Consider the following 18855-nt stretch of genomic DNA (forward strand, 5'->3'; position numbering starts at 1 on the left):
CGGGCACACGAAGGCAGCTCAGAGCCCAGCCGTTTCCTCCCGGGTCGCCAACACTCCGCCCAAAGCTTCAGCCCTGGGCACTCAAGATAAGAGTCCCTCGGTGAGCATGAAACGTTCCAGCAGCGTGCAGTCGAGCCGCGATGCTTTCCTCCCATCCTCCTCCGTCCCCCTGCAGTACAACTCAGTGCCAACAACAGCTGACAGAGGGGGCAAAGCTAAAATACAGACACGGTCTTTTCCATAACGTGTCTTCCAATTGCTGCATGACACAAAACACGTGGGTGTTTTTTGGGTTGTTTTTAAGGAGGACAAGCCACGAGGCCGTTCTTGTACCCGGGATCAATAGGGGGTCTCCGTGCAGGATGCCCCCAATGCGTTTAGGAGACATCCCGGTTATCGGAGCCCTTCAGAGATCGCTGCCTCTGCTCCGTGTGAATCTGAGACTGAAATTCTGTCTCAGGAACTTATCTGCTGTCCTGACAGCAGAGAGCAAGGCCTCCCATTGTTCCTGGGCAGAGCTGGCTGTACAGCCACGGCTGATAAGATGTACTGGAGCAAAACGGACGAGGACTGCATCCGCCTGGGCTGCGTACAGTGAAACCTGACTCACGTTCAGCCCTGTACTGCAGATCAACTGCCAAAATTCCTGGCGTCTTACGGAGAATTACGGTGGCACGATGATGTGGGAAGGGACAGGGAAAGACTGGATAAATTGCTTGTGTGTTGGTGCAAGACATCAGCCAGGTCCCAGCCTTGCACCTAAAGTTATAATCAGGAACCTTTTACTTTGGCTCTGCCTCGGGATTTTGCCCCAAATCATTTGCTTGCCTCCTTTAACAAAAAACAAGAGTATTTAAAAAAAAAAAAAGATAATAAATCAGTTGCCAATCAATGAAGCTAGCAATCCCTTTATCTGGCTTCCTGCAAGTTCCCACCTCCCATGCAAAAATGAAACTGAAATCTCCAGCCTGGGACAGCCTTCAGCGACATCTCGTCAGGAAATGTCAGGCTCAGTGAAAATAAACAAAAAGCAAAACACAAACAGCAACCTCTGTGCTCAGAAGGCACTGATAAGACAACGTTTAAAATAGCTGGTGATTCTTTTCAGAAGGAAGTTGTTTATAAATGGAATTCAAAGGAGCTGATTGGCCTTATCTGAACCTAAGAGCTCCGAAGGACAGCGAGTGGCACCGGCAGGGCTCCCGGTAGAAGACAGGGTGAAGGACAGCACCCAGGGGAGCGGGGAGAGCTGCCTGCTACGGTCAGAGGCCTCAGTCCCACTTACACGACACATTTGCTTCTCATTTGTGTTCTTTATGTTGGATTTGAAACAGCTTTTCCCCGTTAATTTTTGCTGTGCACTCCACAGACACAGAACTACAGTCTTTTTTAGCATTGGGTATCTCAACCAACACAGGGGAAGGGCGCAGGGGCACTCTGCCACCAGGTACAGACACACTGAGGGTCAAGCAGATGCTGCACAGGTCTGCAGGGGTGATCAAAACTCAGCAATTCCAGCAAGGGCACAGGCGTCTGATCTGAGGATCTGCATTGCCATGGCTGGCCTAAGGACCCACAGGAAGGCTAAGGCAGACAGGAGCTTTGATTTCCCAAATCCCAGGCCAGGACCCTCACCACCAAGCCACACTTCAGCACCCAACCTGCCACTGAGCTGCTCAGTGGTATTGTTTCAAAGCATAACTGCTGCCAGGGCTCTTATTTCCAGACTGTGACAAACAGCCAGCTTTCATCATGGAAACACCGAGTCCAAGTCATCACTAACAGCAAAACGCAGCCTTTAAAAACAGAACCAAACCTCAAAATGCAACAGTGACTAAAGCACAGGTGTGCTGGATTGCATTCTGGAGCTCTCATGTTGACTTTTTCCCCCACAATGTTCGTAAGACAATGACCTACAAAGGAAACCTGCTGCAGGGCTGGATCTTCACCACGACAGCTGAGATCTTGAGACTGAGCAGATGTGTACGGTATCAGTTCCACCACCAGCCACAGCTGGTGGCTACCAGTAGTGACTGATACCAGGTTGTGCAACAGTGAGTAAGCAGTCCCAATAGATGAGGGAAAATAACAGCAGAAGGCTGGTGAAAATGCACAGAACCTCCTGTTGCTCTCAGCCTGCCGGGAGATCACATGCCCAGGAGATGTAAAAGCTTGCAGGGACTTGGACTCACAAAGTAAACACAAATGATTAGTCTCAAATTGAGACAGTTTGGTTTTTAGTCATTGTTAGTAAAATATTTGCCGTGGAGAATAAACATACATTGGATGCTGCTGGGGACAGTTAACAAGCTACAGCACTGCGTTTTCCTCGAGTCCAGCTCTTCAACACTCCTGAGCTCAACAGCATGGGATGAAGCCCGAGGCTTTTATTGTCTGATGGGGAGGATGGAAGAGGAAGCATCCTGTACCTCTATTTGGTTCTGCTGCGACGTGTTTACATCCCATAGTGTTGGCACATGGTTCAGGCTATCCGTGGGCAAGAAGTCCTTCGGATCCGCGATGTCAGAGAGGGAATCCGCAGGGGATGAGAAGAGGGAGTTGTTGTTGGAAAGCTCGTCGAGGTATGAAGAATCCTGAAAGGGAAGAGATGCCCACAGTTAGAGGAGGCAGGAAGAAGAGCAGAGAGCTCCCTTCTCCCTCCTACTCCCCCAGAAAGTTTGAATTTCTCACCATTAACCAAGCAGCTCTGTTCCTTCATGTGCCACAGAACTCAGAAACTAACTTGCAAACAGACACACGTTCTGAGCAGCTGTGTAAAAATCTCAGTTACTTGATGAAGTAGGAAACACTGCCCTATGCACTCAGGATTAACTCAGACCGTGTACACCTCCCCGTACATTCCCCAGGACGCCAGTCACCTCAACCTCGTGTGCGATTTACGTGGCTGCAGGAGGGTGAAAACTCATCTGTCCAGCACCCAAAAGACTCGGGTACTCCAGGCATCCACAAAAGCCCCCAGAGAACCAGCTCCACCCGACGGTGCCAGGGCTGTTCAGTCGCAGCTGATAGCACAGCAGTGCCTAGAGGCTTCGGGGAACATTACAGCCTCCTCAGCACAGGTTCTGCACCGCCAGGGCTGCCAGGAGCAGGGGCGCAGGAGCGCTGGTGTCACCTGCGTTTGCATCCGGATAAATCTTGGCAAATCCAGCAGCCCTCTTCCCGGGACATGCCTCAAGCTGGGCAAGAAGCGAACGTGCCTCAGGGACAAGGGTCAGGCTCTGCCCCTGCCCGTTTTCCGGTGCTGAGGCAGCTCACCATTGTTTTATTTCGTGCCGACCAGCGGTGACGCCGATTTGAGTCATGACGGCTCCAGATCACAAAGTGCCCTCAGTCCCCTCCCCACCATCAACTCCTCATTTGGCTTTGCCAATTTCAGGTGGCAAGAACCGACAGCCAGAAGCACTTTTCCCTTCCGCCCTCAAACTCCGGCACAGATCACTGCACCTTCCTGACTCCACCACGCCAGCTCAGCTCCCCGGCACATCACACACCACGTTCAGACTGGCAGAAAAAGTTTGTGTGCTGCTCCCTGAGGGGCTTCCTTCGCCACGCCGAGAGCCAAACCAGCGTGCTAATACCGCAGCACGGCTGCCAGGAGAGCCACGGTGTCAGATACGAGCAGAAATCACTGTTCATTTCCAGTTAAAGGCCATTTCCTACTACAAAGCAGAAAGGCAGCCAACGATTTTAAAAGTCACTTAGCCCTGCCTGACAAAATCAGGAGCAGCTGAGCCTGCTTGTGTTATTCCTCAGGGCTTCTGGCCAAGGGCTGGGGCAGGCTCTCTCCTGCCTGCTATCAAAAGTTAGGTTTTTGCAGTGTTTAAAGCCATCAGGACATGTTCCTTTCACCTCCTTGCCAGCCACATTTGGCCCCCAAGAAGTCAGTCGCTGCTCTGAAGCTGTAGGTGCAGGAGCTGGCAGCTGCAACAAAGGCAGGCAACAAGAGAGACTGCAGGAGAGATGGGTAAACCTCCGATTCATCAAATATCAACTGGGGAGACCCAAGGGCTCGAGGAGAAAGGGCTGTTTGTTAGGCTGTGCTCCACGCAGGGCACTCCCTGCCCATCGACAGCCGGGCAGCGCTTCCCGTGCAGCTCTTACTCTCGGTATTTTGGCAGCTATTTTAGGGTTTACCCGGAATCAGAGGTTTTTAAGAGACAGCAGCACACACACACCAAGGCTGGAAATAAGTGATTTCGGAGCAACTTTTCTTCCCGTTCTCAGGCTCAAAATTCAGGGGCAGGATGGGGTTGGTTTTTCATTCATTCCAAAAAATTCTGCCAGGTGGAACCAGACAACACCTCGCTCCAGGAGCATCAGAGGGGGACGCGCCAGGCTGGGACAGCGGCGGGGTGAGCTGTAAGAGCCCGAGGCAGCCCGGCACCGCGCTCCCTGGCTCCCTGCTGGCCCCACACGAGCCCCGTGACAGCTCCAGCCCCGCTCCCTGGCCTGAAATAAAGAAGAGGAATTCAGCCTGCAAGTCAGAGGGAGATAAAACCAGCCCTGGAAAAGACTTCAGCGAGTCCGTCCCCTTGCAGTATGACAAGGCATTAGTCACAGGCTTTCAGAGCCTCCTGTTTGTCTTACCCCATTACTGAATTACCTACAGAGCACTAAAACTCGTAACGTGCCAGATCCCTGCCCCGCAGAGCTCCCAGCGCAGCCCCAACAAATTAGCCTTGTTTAACTACCAAACGCGGTGTAATTAATTTAATGCCATGCTGATAGCTACGATCCGTGTCATTGCAAACCGTGCCTTGACTAATGACTCCACGGGCTTATGTGGAGCAAATTGGAGTCACCAGGCCTCGCAGGAAGGGAAGGATCACCGCCCAAATCCCCAGCACTGAAACAGGGAGCCCAAACCACCCCTTCCCAGGGGCACAACGCTGCTGTCACCCCGATGCGTGGTCCCAAACCTCCGATGTGCTCGAGAAGGGATCGCTCCGGGGACACGGCTGCCTTCAGGATTTGGAGTGAGTTATTTCATCCCTGCTTAAGGCTGATTAGTAAGAGCTTTTTTTTTTTTTTTCCTCCTTAGAAATAAGAGGATTTTATAGCACTAGCGCTTATTTTATGTCTCAGTGTAGATGTAATTGCTGTAACAGAAGGAAGTTATCCTGCGAGGCTGGATCTTTATTTCAAATGATAATCCACAGCAATCCTCTGTGAATGACTGATTCTTGAAATTAGGCCCTATCTATTTAGGGTGGGCTTTATTTTTCTTCCCTTTCCCATTTTGCACAGCCAACCAAAATCCAGCCCGCACGCCACAGATCGCCCTTGGCACAAGAGTTAGCAGCAGAGGCCACCTTCACCTCCCATCTCCCACACCTGCTCCGTGACCGGGAGATCTTAAAGGTCCTTTCCAGCCTCTGTGATTCTCTGATTTTATGATTCTCGTGCTCCTCCGTGCCAGGACACAAATGCCCGAGCTGAGGGTGTCGAGCCCTGCCCCGCGGCTCTCAGCGCCGACTTTTCCCCATTTCTGCTGTCGCAGGAGGCCGGACACAGAGACCTCGAGGGCTGCTCTCGTGGAAGCAGCTCAGAACTAACTGCTCGTGTCAGGGATGGAGTCACAGCAGCACATCATAAGGCGGTGACAGGGCGATTCCTTTACAGCAGGGTGATCGCTTAATGGAGAATTTTATCAGGGGTCAACAGCGGCCGACGCAGAGGCTACGCGCAGCTGGTGGCCGTGGGGCTCGCCAGTGCTTCTGTCCATCGTATTCTAATATGATCAATAAACCAGAGCAGCAGGCAGATGATCACAAATCACTGTCTGAGCTCCATACCAGGAGACGCTCTAGCGAGTAGCTCAATAAATCAATGATAACGATAATTTGCTGAACTTCTAAATTGAATGCAAAATAATTGCCAACCGATGCTGCTACGGCACACAACGTTTCTATCGTTACCCCAAACCAGAGGTTAGCAGAGACAAGAATAAATTCCCTAGAAAACATTGGGGTAATAAAACAATACAAACACTTAACCCCTTTCTCCCAACCACTAGATCAAGCCCAGCTCCTTTAGTCAAAGCAAAGTCTTTGTTAAAAATACCGAAAGAACAGGTGAAGCCTAAATACAGAAGCAGTATGCATCCTAAAAATAATTTTGGCCATGAAGCCCTCACTATAAATGGTTTATTTGCTCACAATCCAGAACAATCCGGACACAGAGGAAACAAATATCCCTCCTGTACAGCAGCTCCTGATTGCTTGCTCCAGCTGATAGGAGCTTCAAAAGAAATCAGATAGACACAGGCACATGTAAATACACAGACACGATCGAAGGAGTGCCAGACGAGAAAGGTTTGGGTTCTCAGCAATCACAGGTTAACCAAGCTAGGTTTCAGATAAAACAAAATAAGAAAATTAACAGCTACAATGTAAGCTATTAATCACTAAAAGGAAATCTTTTAGCTGCCAAAACCCAAAGTCTATAAATATGGGGCAATACACTTGCAATCTCAAGGGTTCAGTGCTCTGTCTTGCAAGCATTTCCCTTGCTTTTCTGTACACAGCATCTGGTTTAAAAATAAAATTCCTGAAAGCCATTACAGCTACATAAACACGCAGATCAATTCTCCACACAGCCCCTTTTCCTCCAAGTTTCACAGTAAACAAGCCCAAACCGACAGGAGCAGGCTCCAAGTAACGCACGCACGTTTCAGAGAGGCACAAATCCCATCTCCAACACGGCAAATCTGCCCTCGCTGCCTGGCACCACGCAGCGTTCCCCTAAAACTCCGCTGCGGTGGCAAAAAAAAAAAAAAAAAACTAAGGGACATGCAAGCCCGGAGGGACAAACCAAACAAAACACAAGCCAGGAATTCCAAGGAAGAGAAAAAAAATAAATCGATCCAGCATTACCTTGAACAGGGATTGGAACTTTAGCCAGAACTGCATTTCGGACATTTTAAAGCAGCATGCAGTGTGCTGTCGGCAGCGCAGGACACGGCTGAAGCAGGACGGCGAGCTTTCTCAGTGTGCAGTGCAGGAAGGTCTTCATTCATGACAGCGACAGCAGCAACGGCCAGAAAGAGAGCTCATCAAGGGTTTTTAAAAATTAACATGCAGAAGAAAGGAGTGAAAATGGAGGAAAAAAGGACAGCCATCCAGTGCGTCTGTCCTAAGCCCGTGGAAATTTGCATATGCTGTTTAGTCATGAAGGAGAGTGCTCTTACTTCCTCTAAGTACGAGGGCTGACTTTCAGGAAATGATGCCTGCTTGGTAAGTCAGTGAAATTACTGGCAGTGCGATGAGAATTACTGTATGTGGTGTAATTCAACCACAGATGCACTGTAAACAAAGCTGCGCTCCGCGGCAGCGCCGGCGGACCCGGGCAGGACCTGGCCCTGCAGGGACACGGCCACCCGCTGCCACCTCGGCCCCTTCCCCAAGCACAGAAAACACCCCAGAACCTCCTGCCCCAGGGGGTTTTGGGGGGCTCAAGGTGACATAATGAAGCTGAAAAGGTCCCGAGCAGCACCTTTTCCTTTCCTTTTTCTTAAATAAGGAGCCATGTGCTTTCTTTTGTCTTCAGGATCTGCCCCACCCCAACTCCCACGATTAGAAAATGGGCAGGGGCACGCTGCCTCCCTGCTGCCTCCCTGCTCCACATCGCTGCTGCCTCTGTGCCCACATCCCCTGCCTTCTTTTCCCAACGGCTTCCCTTTTAAAGCTTATTCTAAAGTTTTGGTTAAAATAAAAATGGGGATGGGGAGCAAAACTTCTGGTGGGGAAAAGAAAGGCACAGAAAGGGGTCAGCTGGAAGGGCTTCATTCACCGCCAGTTCTAGGAGTCTGCTCCACTGCAGCCAGAGGTGGGAGGAGAAGTGACTTTGCCCAAGTGCTGCCCTGCAGAAAAACTAAAACTTCCCTGCCAGGTTTTGGTGCAGAAGCTCCCCATGAGCTCTCCCCAGCGCAGCCAGCAGCAGCGCCCTGGTGCCGCTGTCACCGCTGCCACGAGGGCTCCCGGGGCTCCGTGCCCAGGGCTGCTGGAAAACCCCATGGTGCGAGAGGGTGCGAGGCACTCGGCAAAAACCAGAAGTTCAGCAAGAGAAGGCAGCAAAGCCCCCAGCAGGAGCTGAGAGCAGCGCCTGAGGACTACATGTGGAGCTTTGCAGCCCCTCTGAGACCCCAGGGAAGCGAGCAGGGGGGCGGTTTTGCTTCGTGCCATGGGATGAGGAGTGAGCACTGCCCTTGGAGACCCCTGTGAGAAAAGCACACGGCCCCCAGGGCTGCAACAGCACCCGCAGGATGCGGCCCTTGCACACAGGGCAGCTGGGGCCCGCAGGGGTGAACACACCAATAACCCCCAGTCACAAGGATCCAGGTTCCATCAGACCAACCGCCCAGTCCACAGGTCCCACCCCTTCCCGAGAAGCAAAAGGGAGAGAAAGAAGCAAAAGGGAAAGCAAAAAGCCCTTCCCCAGGCACCGAGGAGCTCCCGGGGCACAGCGCGGTGCTGTGCGACTGCAGGAACCGGGGTGAAAACGAAGCGCTTGGTTTCTGTGGGCAGCTGCTTTGGGGTGGAGGAAGGCAGCAGGCTTTCACTGCTGCTTGTAGCTGACTCTGATTGTCTTTGAGCAGCTGGTAGTGCCCTGGAGCTCGGGACAGGTGCTTTAATGGTACGTTGGAAGCGAGGAGACCAAATACATTTCTGAAACGTCTTAATTAGCGACTTGCTGGTGACTGACTCGTGGTGTGACCTGGATTACACCACCAATGTCTGCCTAAGACTAAGGTCTTGTTATTTCTGTAGCCTTTAAAAAGCAGGTGACATCTTTCTCCTTCCTTTTCTCTTAGTAGACAAATGGGGCAAAAGGCAGGCAACAAACCTGGGACATCGAAAGGAAGACAGGTGACATCGCCGTAGATACCGGGACTGCCAAATTGATTTTGCAATACCACAGCAATATAATCACAGGAGATGAGATACCCACTGAAAAACCACCACCCGGTATTTTAAGAACCCTTCCTAGGGGAGAAGGCATGCCACGGCGTTTCCCCTCTCCACAATCAATTTGTGAACTTGCCTGCAGACAATCGGGGCAGGGAAGGGCTCACACCACCAGCTCGGCTTACCGGCATCCTGCAGAAACCGCCACGTTAACCCCCCGCAGTTACCCCGTGGGGTCATCTACACAGGTAATCAGCCACTGCCTTTTAATCACCGACCTACCAGGCAGCTTCCTGAACGTGCTGATGGTTTCCTGAAAGCATGCACTGAACTTCTAGGAAAGCAGAGCACAGATCGATGTGGGATAGCGCCTCTGATCAGGAGGGCTGGGGGCTCGTGGCTGTCCCGACCAAAGGTTTTGGGGCTGAATTTTCTGCAGCACTTCGTTGCCTAAAGGTGGTGCAAACCGGCAGCTTCACGTGCTGGAGGGCAGTTCGAGCAGCAAAGAGGATATTTAAAAATAACAATACCATGAGACCAGGGAAATAAAAAACAAAGAAACCCTTCGTGTTAGAGGCAAACTTCTCACGGTGACTGCTGTGGTAGGACCAGTGGCGTTAGGGACAATTTGCAGAAGTGAGGGGTGTCTGAAAGAGCATTCGAGGCAGCCCCTCGGAACAGAGGCCTCAGTGTGGTACCCGGAGGACACGCAGCCACCACCAGCACAACTGGAGACGGGGAAACTTGCTCCATCAGGCTGACTCAGACCAACTCTGCTTTGAATTAAAGCATCTATTTTAATACATCTCCCAGTGGTCTGCTATTAAATTATATTACCAGCATTTTTCAAGAGCACTCCGTGTTTCAGACCAGTGCTTTTCCCGCTTTTGCTAGCTTTATGAAGGGAAGGAGGCAGAGAGCAGGGCTTGCCAAGAATTTCAGAGGGCAGTTTTCTGTTGCCTCCCATGCCTTCTCTCCTGCCTAGAAGGTGGGCACAGCAGCATTAGAAGCCAGCAAAGCAGATGAAAACGAACAAGCCTGGAAGGGAGGAGGCATCGGAGCCAGGTCCTCCTCCAGGCCCTCGCACCCCTTCACAGGGCTGGCAGCAAATGAGGTCCCAAAAGCAGAATTACTCACCCTTAACCATGGCTATGTCCACCTGAGTTACCCCAAGAGCTCCTTTTAGATATGGAGGAGGAGGATTTACTCCTGAAGCTCACCCGACGATGAGGAGAGGAGGCAGCCAAACCCCTGCCCTGCTGGTGCACGAGGAAGTGAAGGAAGGCAGCGCCAGCACGGCTCTGAGCTGGGAGCCCAGGCTGGTGCTCAGCCCTTTGCTGGCGGATCACCTCGTGGTGCTATCTGCTGTGGAATCACCCAGGCACCCTGCAGGAGGGGAGCCACCCAGCCCGTGCCAGCAGCAGACAAACACCATGCCGCGGCCCCAGCGCGGCAGAGCCACGCTCACCATAAGCGGGTCAGGCACTGCCCTAACCCCCACCTCTGCTTCTCCAAACCACGGCACCCGGTGTTAGGCACCTCACCGGGAGAGTTTTTCAGGTGTAATTAAGTCAGGCCAGAAGCCCAGCCCTGCAGTATGAAAACAAAGAGGTGAGCGTGTACAGCACCTTGTTCACAGTGCTTCCGAGGCACCAGAGCCCGTTAATTGGCTGCTAATTGATTTCACTCTCTGTATTCCCCATAGACAGCACTCCAGGACAGCGATAGGAAATTCCAGGTGGTTTCTCATTCCAGGAAACTCTTCATCTCGGTCAGAACCGAGTCCTTCTTATAATTTAATAACTGGTGCATTGATTTCTCTTAAATCACCACAGCTCTGCGCGCTGAAGCACTTTTAAAAATTAATACTTTTGTTTAAGAGCAGGTTAATTCCCCCCTTCCTTTAACAAGAAAGATTAATAGGAGATTGCAAGGGGGTGGTAGCAGGAGGAGGGCTGGTGTATGGTTAACGCGTGGCCAAGAGCCCCCACACGCCACGAGCTGTCTGAAAGGGATCCCACGAGGCTTTGGCTGCACCTTACAGCACCCTGCAAACGGCTCGACCCGTTAACGGGCCGCGGTTAACGGGCACTGGCCCGGGGACACCAGATGCCAGGGCACGGACTGAAACTTCCCGGATTTAGCGCTCTGTTGTGGCAACCAACAGCTCCGAGCAGCGACGAGATAACGCCGTTGTGATAGAAATGCCTTCGCAACACATCAGCAGGGGGCTCAGCGGCACCTCCAGCCCGCAGGCTGTGAGGCCAGAGGAGCAAAAAGCAGGCAGGGAGGGGAGCGGGGGCAGCCCAAGTCATGAATCTCCTTTAGGGTTTGATTTCTAAGGATGTGTGTGCAGTCAGAGGACTTTTTCTGTAAGATGACGACACCACAAGGCCTGAGCGAGGCTCTGACTGAAGACAACAGTTCCCAAGATCGAGAAGTGCTATCAGCCTCCAAGATGGCCTCGTAACTATTTTCTAAACCTTAATTTAAGCCACTTGTTTACACAAAGAATGCCAGCAGACCGGCAAGGATGAATCACCCAAGAGCAAGCCAAAAAAACAAAAATACTGGGGAGGAAACGAGTCCCCATTCGGCTGCTCTGGCCACGCACATGAAGCATCTTTTCCAACAAGCAGCAGGCATTCACCGGGGCTGCTGCGATACACAGAAAGGGCTGCTCACCAGACCCCAGGGCCAGCGGTGAATGATTCAACCAAGAAGAAATTCCCAGAGCAATTAAGAAGTGTGGCAACTCCCTCTGATGGCACCATCGGGCCAGCGGTCTGCGTTCTGAGGAGCAGACTGAGGAGCTCTGAGACAAAACAGGGAGCGAAGACAGGGACTCAGACGGCAGCGCTGGAGGAAGAAAGTCGAGCCTCCCACTCTCTGCACCCCTGGGTCGGTTCCTCAAGCCCTCGGTCACACGAACAATCCTCAGATCACCACCACCAGCAGCAGGAAGTGCTCACTGCACAAACACCTCGACCGAATCAGTAGGCATCTGCTCTTTAGACCTTTCAAATCCATTTTCAGCATCACGTGCATCCCCGGAAAGCTCTTCAAAGAGAAACTGCCTCTGCAGCCCGGGTCTGGGCTGGAGCAGCCCCGAACGGCCGCAGGACACAGCATGCACCAGCTCACCATCAGGTCACACACAGGATCCCAAAGCTTCACCCCACATCAGAGATGACGTTTCCCTTCCTCTGGCCCCCCCAGGACAGCGTGCAGAAAGCCCAGCACTGCCGGGCTGCACGCAGGGACACACACAGGCTGTGTGCAGGCACATCCAGCGCTGTCACCTGGGGTACGGCTCAGTAGCACAGCTGGGCTCACTGTCACAGGCTGGATTCTGGTATCTGAACAAAGTCGAGAGAATAAACTGTGCTCATGTGTGAGGACAGCCGAGGTTCTCACATAAGCACCCGATTTATCTCGGCTGCTCAGTGACCACAGATTTAATCAGGAATCTCTTACCAAAGCGTGCAAACTCTTCATGTTCTCTCTCTGGTTTCAGTCCTTAGCCTGGCATGGTCATAACAGCACAACGTTTCGTGGGACTTACCACTCCTGCCACCACACCAGGCAAGTACAGAAAAGACAGGTACTTTCCTACACAGTCACCTGAAAATATACAGCCACCCAAGCTGCTCCCACACCTTCTGAATGGCATGTTTCAGCTTTCCATGTAGATTGTTAATATTTAACAGTTTGGCATCTGGGACAGCAGGAAATCAGTAAAGTGGAAAATACTGCTGAAGCAAGGGATGGAAAGGCTCCAGGACATTCCCGGATGACTCCAGATGGATGCCACTGCCTCCAGTTAATTGCCCGCTCTATGAGATCCAAGCTCCAATTCTGGCTCCTATAAAAAGGCATCAGCTTTTCTCTGGAATGACTAGCAGCTTAGAGAGCCCTAGGTTATATCAACCTATTTCCACATTAGTGCTTACCACACGCTAACATGTCAGAGCACTTGCAGCAAACCCCACAAAAAAACTCAAAGGCGACAAGAGCCAAAGGCTGCTCTGGCTCCACGCTTCAGCATGGCAAGCAGCCTGAGCTGGAGGTTGGCTGAGACTAAAACGCCTCTTCGGGAGACAGAAGAGCAGAAAATTTGTGTTATTTCACATTAGCGGGCACTGTCACCCTGGGCACCTGGCAAGCACACGTCCGTCTGCGCTGCGGCAGCCCCAGACAGACGCCGCTCTTCTCAAACGCTAACTAGATCAGAGCAGTTTCATATTGGAAAACAAAGCTCTAACAAAAATCTTGTTCAGTGTTTCTCGGTTTCAGAGCACACAGGGTGACACATCGCTGCCTTGGGTTATCTGTGGGAATCTCCAGAAAGTCCCAGGCAGTAACACTCAGCGCACGGGCTTACAGAGAGCCACCAAGCAGGACTGAAGAACACCCCTAAAATGGGGATCCTTGTGTGACCCTACGGGGCACTGCCTGCTCCGTGTGCTGTGACAGCACAGCAAAAGAACTGGCTTGGCTGCGATGGATTCAGAGATGGGCACTGCATTCCCTTTCTTGAATCTAAAGAACTTTTGCAGGCACGTTGTGATGGGCGCAGTCTCACAGCAGCTCGGCTTCTCCTTTTCACAAAGGATCTCCAAAATCTGCTCTTCTCAAGCTGGCAGAGATCGATTTCCGCACGCAGCAGGGGAAGGAAGCTGATCCACCACTTAGATACTAGAAAGTGTGCGAGTTAAAGAAGTAATAAAGCCCCTTTCCCATCAAACCCATCAACCAAGCTACACCAGACCTGCGGAGAGGTCCCGGCTCCCTCTTCCCATCGCAGCCTGCTAAATGGCTCGCACAGGTTGAGGAGATCACATTTCTGCCTTGTTCCTCCCACAATTAATTCTGCAGGAGGCCAGGATCAATGCTTTTATAATTCATTTACTTATCTGGTTTTATCCAGTCAGAAGACTCTGGTCAGCAACAGCTCCTGGTGGCGGCGGGCGAGTCGCAGCTCTGCTCAAGGAGCTGAATTTGGGTTACCACACCAGTGGCTTACCTCAAAGGGCTCGAATCCCCAGCATGTATATAACCAAACCTGCAGAAATCAGACCCCCAAGGAGGTTTGAAACCTCTCTCTGGGCTTGCCAAGAAAAAAAACTCAGCAGGAATTAGCCCATCTCCCTCAAGAAGAGGGGAAAGGCATCAAATTGCTGTTTTCTACTGCTATAAATGTATTTCGTGCTGCATTTCTGAATAAAGTTCTTTACAGTCAAGCTGCTCTTCCCTGCTGAATCAATTCAGCAGCATAATCCAACGTTCGTGACACTGCATCCACTGCACAGCAAGAACCTGAGGCATCTCAATGAATCATGCAGGAGGAACAGAGATTACAAAGGAAAGAGTTTCTGTTTATACACGTGTCTTGACATTCGGCAATCAGAAAAAAAAAAGCATTCAAAAGCTCACAGGAGCTTACTGGGGCCTACGGAAGCATTTCTTGATATATCAAAGCACGATGCCAGCCCAAAGCACATGCATACTGCCCCAGTTTATCCTCACGTCTCCCTTCTGCTGTTCCCAGCAACTTAGTGCTGCGCTGCAGGGCTCGGCTAGAATTAAGAGCGAAGATCTAGAAGGGTCCATCTTCACCTGGATGCAGAAGGGGTTGGAACCAAACAGCTCCACTGCATACACACCCCAACAGCACTGCTGGGCTTATCTGCCACGCCGAGGCACAGACCTGGGGCAGACAACTGCGATGTTCAGATTAGCTGCTTCCCACACGCAGAGGAAGCCTGGCTCTGCTGGTAAGCTTTTGTGTGACCAGAAAAAAAAAAAAAAAAAAAAAGAGTACTTTTCATGAAACTGATTTGACTTGTAGATAACATAGATGGAGATTCTGAACGCAGCCCGTGGTTCTGCACACCTGAAAGGTTCCTTTGAAATCCCCTGGGCACCTTTGAGGCTGTGAGGTCCAATCTGTCAGCAACTGCTGAGCCCCCAGCCAGCCTGCTGATAAAATCTCATTAGGAGACCTTAAGTATACAAAAATTACCCTGAATTTTTTCACATAAGCTCCTCATTGCATTGTCTGATCAATAACCAGTAACCACCAGCTCTGCCCCTTCTCACGTTTTGTGCCTGGAGGCAGAGCCATGTTCAGGTCACAGGCCAGGGGCTGGCAGCGAAGGGCACTCCGCAGCTCTGCCACATCCCTCGGCTGCTGCTTTGAAGTTCTGGAAGCACAGCAGGCTGTGCCCTTTGACTACCTGAGGGAGGAAGCTGGACTGCATCCAGCACATTATCTGCTTCCCCAATAATCAGTGCAGTAACTTACGGAGGTGGGAGGGCCGGGACTACAGAGTTTGTTCAGTTTGGCTGTTGCCTCAATAGGTCAGAGCAGGGTAACTTTCTACAGTTTCACTCACTACACATCTTCAGACACTGGGTGTAAAAACAATACTGCAAAGAACATGCACAGACACCGATAACATCTATCTTAACTCCCAGAAAGGATGTAGGTAGTCCCTTCTTTATTTCAAGTCAGCTGTCACAGAAGCTGCACTTTCCAGTCTCCACTGACTGATCTTACCAGAAGATGTTGCTAAAAGCAAGTGAAGCACTTCAAAAACTCTACATAAAGATCTTCCAGCCCAGAGGGATCCCCGAGGTGAGGATGCCTGCTGGTCCCTAGGGATACCAAATGAACTAGGGAGACTGACTCCCACACTTCACCAACATTGAAGAAAAAAAAAAAAAAAAAAAAACAGGAACTGGCTCAAACCTCAGTTCGTTAAGCACTGAGCTGATGCAGTCCTTAAACATTCACTGCTCAGGAATCCACCACTTGTAAAGCAAGTGCAATATGTGTGAGTGAAGAAAGTTTTAGGAGACAAATGAATTAACTGACTGAAGCATTCTCACATTCACACTTACCTACACCCTCCTGCAAACAGGATGCTCCCATGGGCTTTCAGTATTAAATATAATTTTAAAAGCCAGAAGCAATCTTAGCACAGGGAAGCTCCTACCAAGACAATGGATAGCTTCTGAATTGCTGCTAGCAGAATTTACCCCAATTGTGTGCAAATCCTATATGATGCCAGAAAAATTTAAGACACTGCTGGCCTTTTCCTTTCCCCTCTCTACCACAACCCTGAAAAACAAAACCCATCGCCACAAAAGTACAGTTCTTCCCCAAAGCCATCAGTAGCTATGTACTCACCTGAGGAAAATCACCATTTTTTGGTAAGAAGTCAGTGGGCTCCACAGATGCATAGGTTGTATCCAAGAAATGTTGTCTGCTGATGGAATTCATATAAAAATCGTGAGGGGAATTAAAATATTGCCTGTAAGGAAATGGGAAAAGCAGTTATTTCCTGGCAGTTCTGAGTACTCCTCAGGTTGCTTCAGACTCCAGCATCAGCGGTGAAGGGTCAATTACAGGATGACACATACAAGAGATTGATTTTAGAAAGGGGTGTGTACCCAGAAGAGATAAATGCATGGCAAAATAAGACAGCTCCAAGTTGCATCCTACTTCCCAGACTCAGGAGCACAAGAATCTGGAGAGCTGCATTAAGATAAAGAATTGAATTCTCAGCGATTTGTGTAAACTGGGAAGGATTTCATAGAAAAAATATTAATCCGCAGGACTCAATAATATTTCAGTCCTGACAACAAAGCAAAATAAGCCTGATGATGTCCCAGTGCCAGGCGTTTGACAGGTGTGATGGAACCTGACAATCACACTGCGTAAGGACAAGCATCGAGTTGCAGGGAAATATCACACCCGAATGCTCCTTCGGGTCACAAAACTGCGAAGCAGCACAGAGGAGCTCGCAGACTTAAAAAGAGAAGAGCCCCCGTTGTACACCCCTGGCAGAGAGCTTCACAGCAGCCACAGAGCTCAGCTTAGAGACAGAGACAGGAGGGTTAGGGACACGCACGGCCAGACAGAAGGGTTAGCCCGGACAGGGATGGATTCTGGATGGAGCTGATTGTGCCCAGTAACAAAGCAAAATCTCGACTGCACTAACAAGTGAGAAAAGGCAGAGGTCTTCCGATTCCTCCCTGCTGGGCAGGGCACACGCCAGCACTTCCTCACGCTCCCTCCCCTGGCGTCCTGCGAGCAGCGGGTAGGTACGGATTGCACAAGAGCAATTCCCTTCCTCCTTCCCAGGGGCAGCCTCTGGCCCGCGCTCAGGCTGCCTTCTGGTTTTGCTATTACACACGCGAGCCTTTCCCTCTCCTGCAGGAGCAAGGAATGTGCTTCGTAATCTTTCCCGTAAGGGCTGTGCACTCACGCCGCTTGGGCAATCGCCACCCAACACGTTTTGGTGCCGGAGCCACCGGAACGGTTCGGCCGAGCTGCCTGCTCTTGGCGGTGCCAAGCTCACAGAAGCCACAGCCACCAGCCTCAGCAGGGCAGCGTGAGGAGGGAGAAGCAAAATTTAAAAAGGACTAGCATCCAGGAGCAGAGCTGGGGAGTGACTACGCCACCAGAATATTACTAAGCAATTAAAACACCGCGTGTGGCCAGCAGCTCATTCATACGCCGTGCCTCACATTTACATATGGATTTAGGTTATCTCCTGTTTTTTCTTTGCGTCGTAAAGATAACACCCTCAAAAAGCAGTGTTGGGTTTAGCACCCTTGCATGTAACAGATCCGGCAAGTTAACACTGCCTCGTGGCTCCTCAATCTATTCAGCCAAATTAAAATCTGGGTACAGTTTCTGGGAATTAAAGTATTTGTGCACAGGAACGGCTCGTTAGGCTGCTTTCAGCCTGAAGCTGCTGCGGTCTCCCTCTCTCCCTTGCACGAGGACAGAGCTTGGCCAGCGCTTAACGAACTAACCAGGAATAGGGAAAACTATTTTTACCAGAAAAATTACCATCGCCTCCCATTCCACCAGTGCCTCGTGGGGCTGGCCAGAAGTCAGCTAAGGTAACGGGAAGGAAACCAAACCAAGCCCGCCTCGGCCTCCCTGGCTGGAACTGCTGTGCCATGACCAGCACTGGCGTGCTGCTTTGCCTCCTTTAATCTGGGTTTCAAAGCTGGGAACGAGAGGTGCCTTTCTTCTCGTGGAGGCCTGAAATAAAGGCTAACAGGAATCCGGTTCACTGCTCTGAGACCCTCTTGGGAAAGCCACTAAGCACGCAGCATTTCCCACCACCCTTTTAGTACCTTTGGTACTGTGCTCTGCCTTTTTTTTTTCCCTCCATCACGAACTCAGAAGATACCCTCCCTCGTCTGAAGAGCTGGCATAAAGCCACTGGCAGATTGGCTTGGATCAGACTGCAAAAACCAGTGTTAACAGCAAGAATCAAGTAAGGAACCTCGCTGCGCTGCCAAGGCCAGCATGTGAGAACAGCCTCAGAGGAAGATTGCCCTGTCCAGCCCTCTCCGGGATCTGGTTACCAGCAAAGTGCCCCACGGAAGCTACTCTGGGTGCAAGCCCTACATCAGCCCCTGTCGGGCACCAATTCGCATGGAGGTTGCCTCTTGAAGCAGTCAAGGGGAACGTAAAGGCAGGTCCATGAAGGTGCACGGTGTTTGGAAGCCAACAAACATCATCAGTCTTGCTGCAGAGCTGCTTCCTACCCTCCTGGAAGGAATAAGGGCTCAGAAATTCTTTCATCTTTCTGGGACATCACGAGCTGGGTGGGGAGCATCTTTGGATTATATCAAGTTCAGACAATTGCTTTAAAGAGCAAGGCTGCTGTTTTTTGCTGCCACCCACTCTAAATATAGAAGCAGTGGAACAGTTTGGTACAAGGCAAACCTGAACTGACATCTGACTCACCCAAATCATTTGATGTCAGTCCAGCCAGCGGGTCGCCTGGTAGGGCTATTGCACATACTCCGAAAGAAAGATGTTGGGCACTTTGTTTCCTTGTTCTTTTGAAAAAGAATTTGATCATTTCCTTCAATTTTCCTGAAACTCCCATCTTCA

At 50.9% G+C, this 18855-nt stretch overlaps 1 protein-coding gene across 3 annotated transcripts in view; it reads right to left on the reverse strand.

The window, feature by feature from the left end:
- SBNO2 (strawberry notch homolog 2) overlaps window positions 1–18855 on the reverse strand; it is a 54839-nt gene that overhangs the window by 20033 nt on the left and 15951 nt on the right. The window contains exons 4-5 of one of the 3 annotated variants that reach the window (XM_032203768.1): window positions 16123–16246; window positions 2430–2594 (exon numbers count right to left, since the gene is read on the reverse strand). In XM_032203768.1, coding sequence (XP_032059659.1) covers window positions 2430–2594; window positions 16123–16246 — 289 coding nt within the window. Of the gene's footprint in view, window positions 1–2429; window positions 2595–2691; window positions 2754–6896; window positions 7244–16122; window positions 16247–18855 lie in introns of those variants that run through there. The other 2 variants (XM_032203769.1, XM_032203770.1) reach the window with 2 other exon arrangements.

Source organism: Aythya fuligula, chromosome 26, assembly GCF_009819795.1.
Source record: "Aythya fuligula isolate bAytFul2 chromosome 26, bAytFul2.pri, whole genome shotgun sequence".
In the NCBI taxonomy this organism is placed as follows: domain Eukaryota; kingdom Metazoa; phylum Chordata; class Aves; order Anseriformes; family Anatidae; genus Aythya; species Aythya fuligula.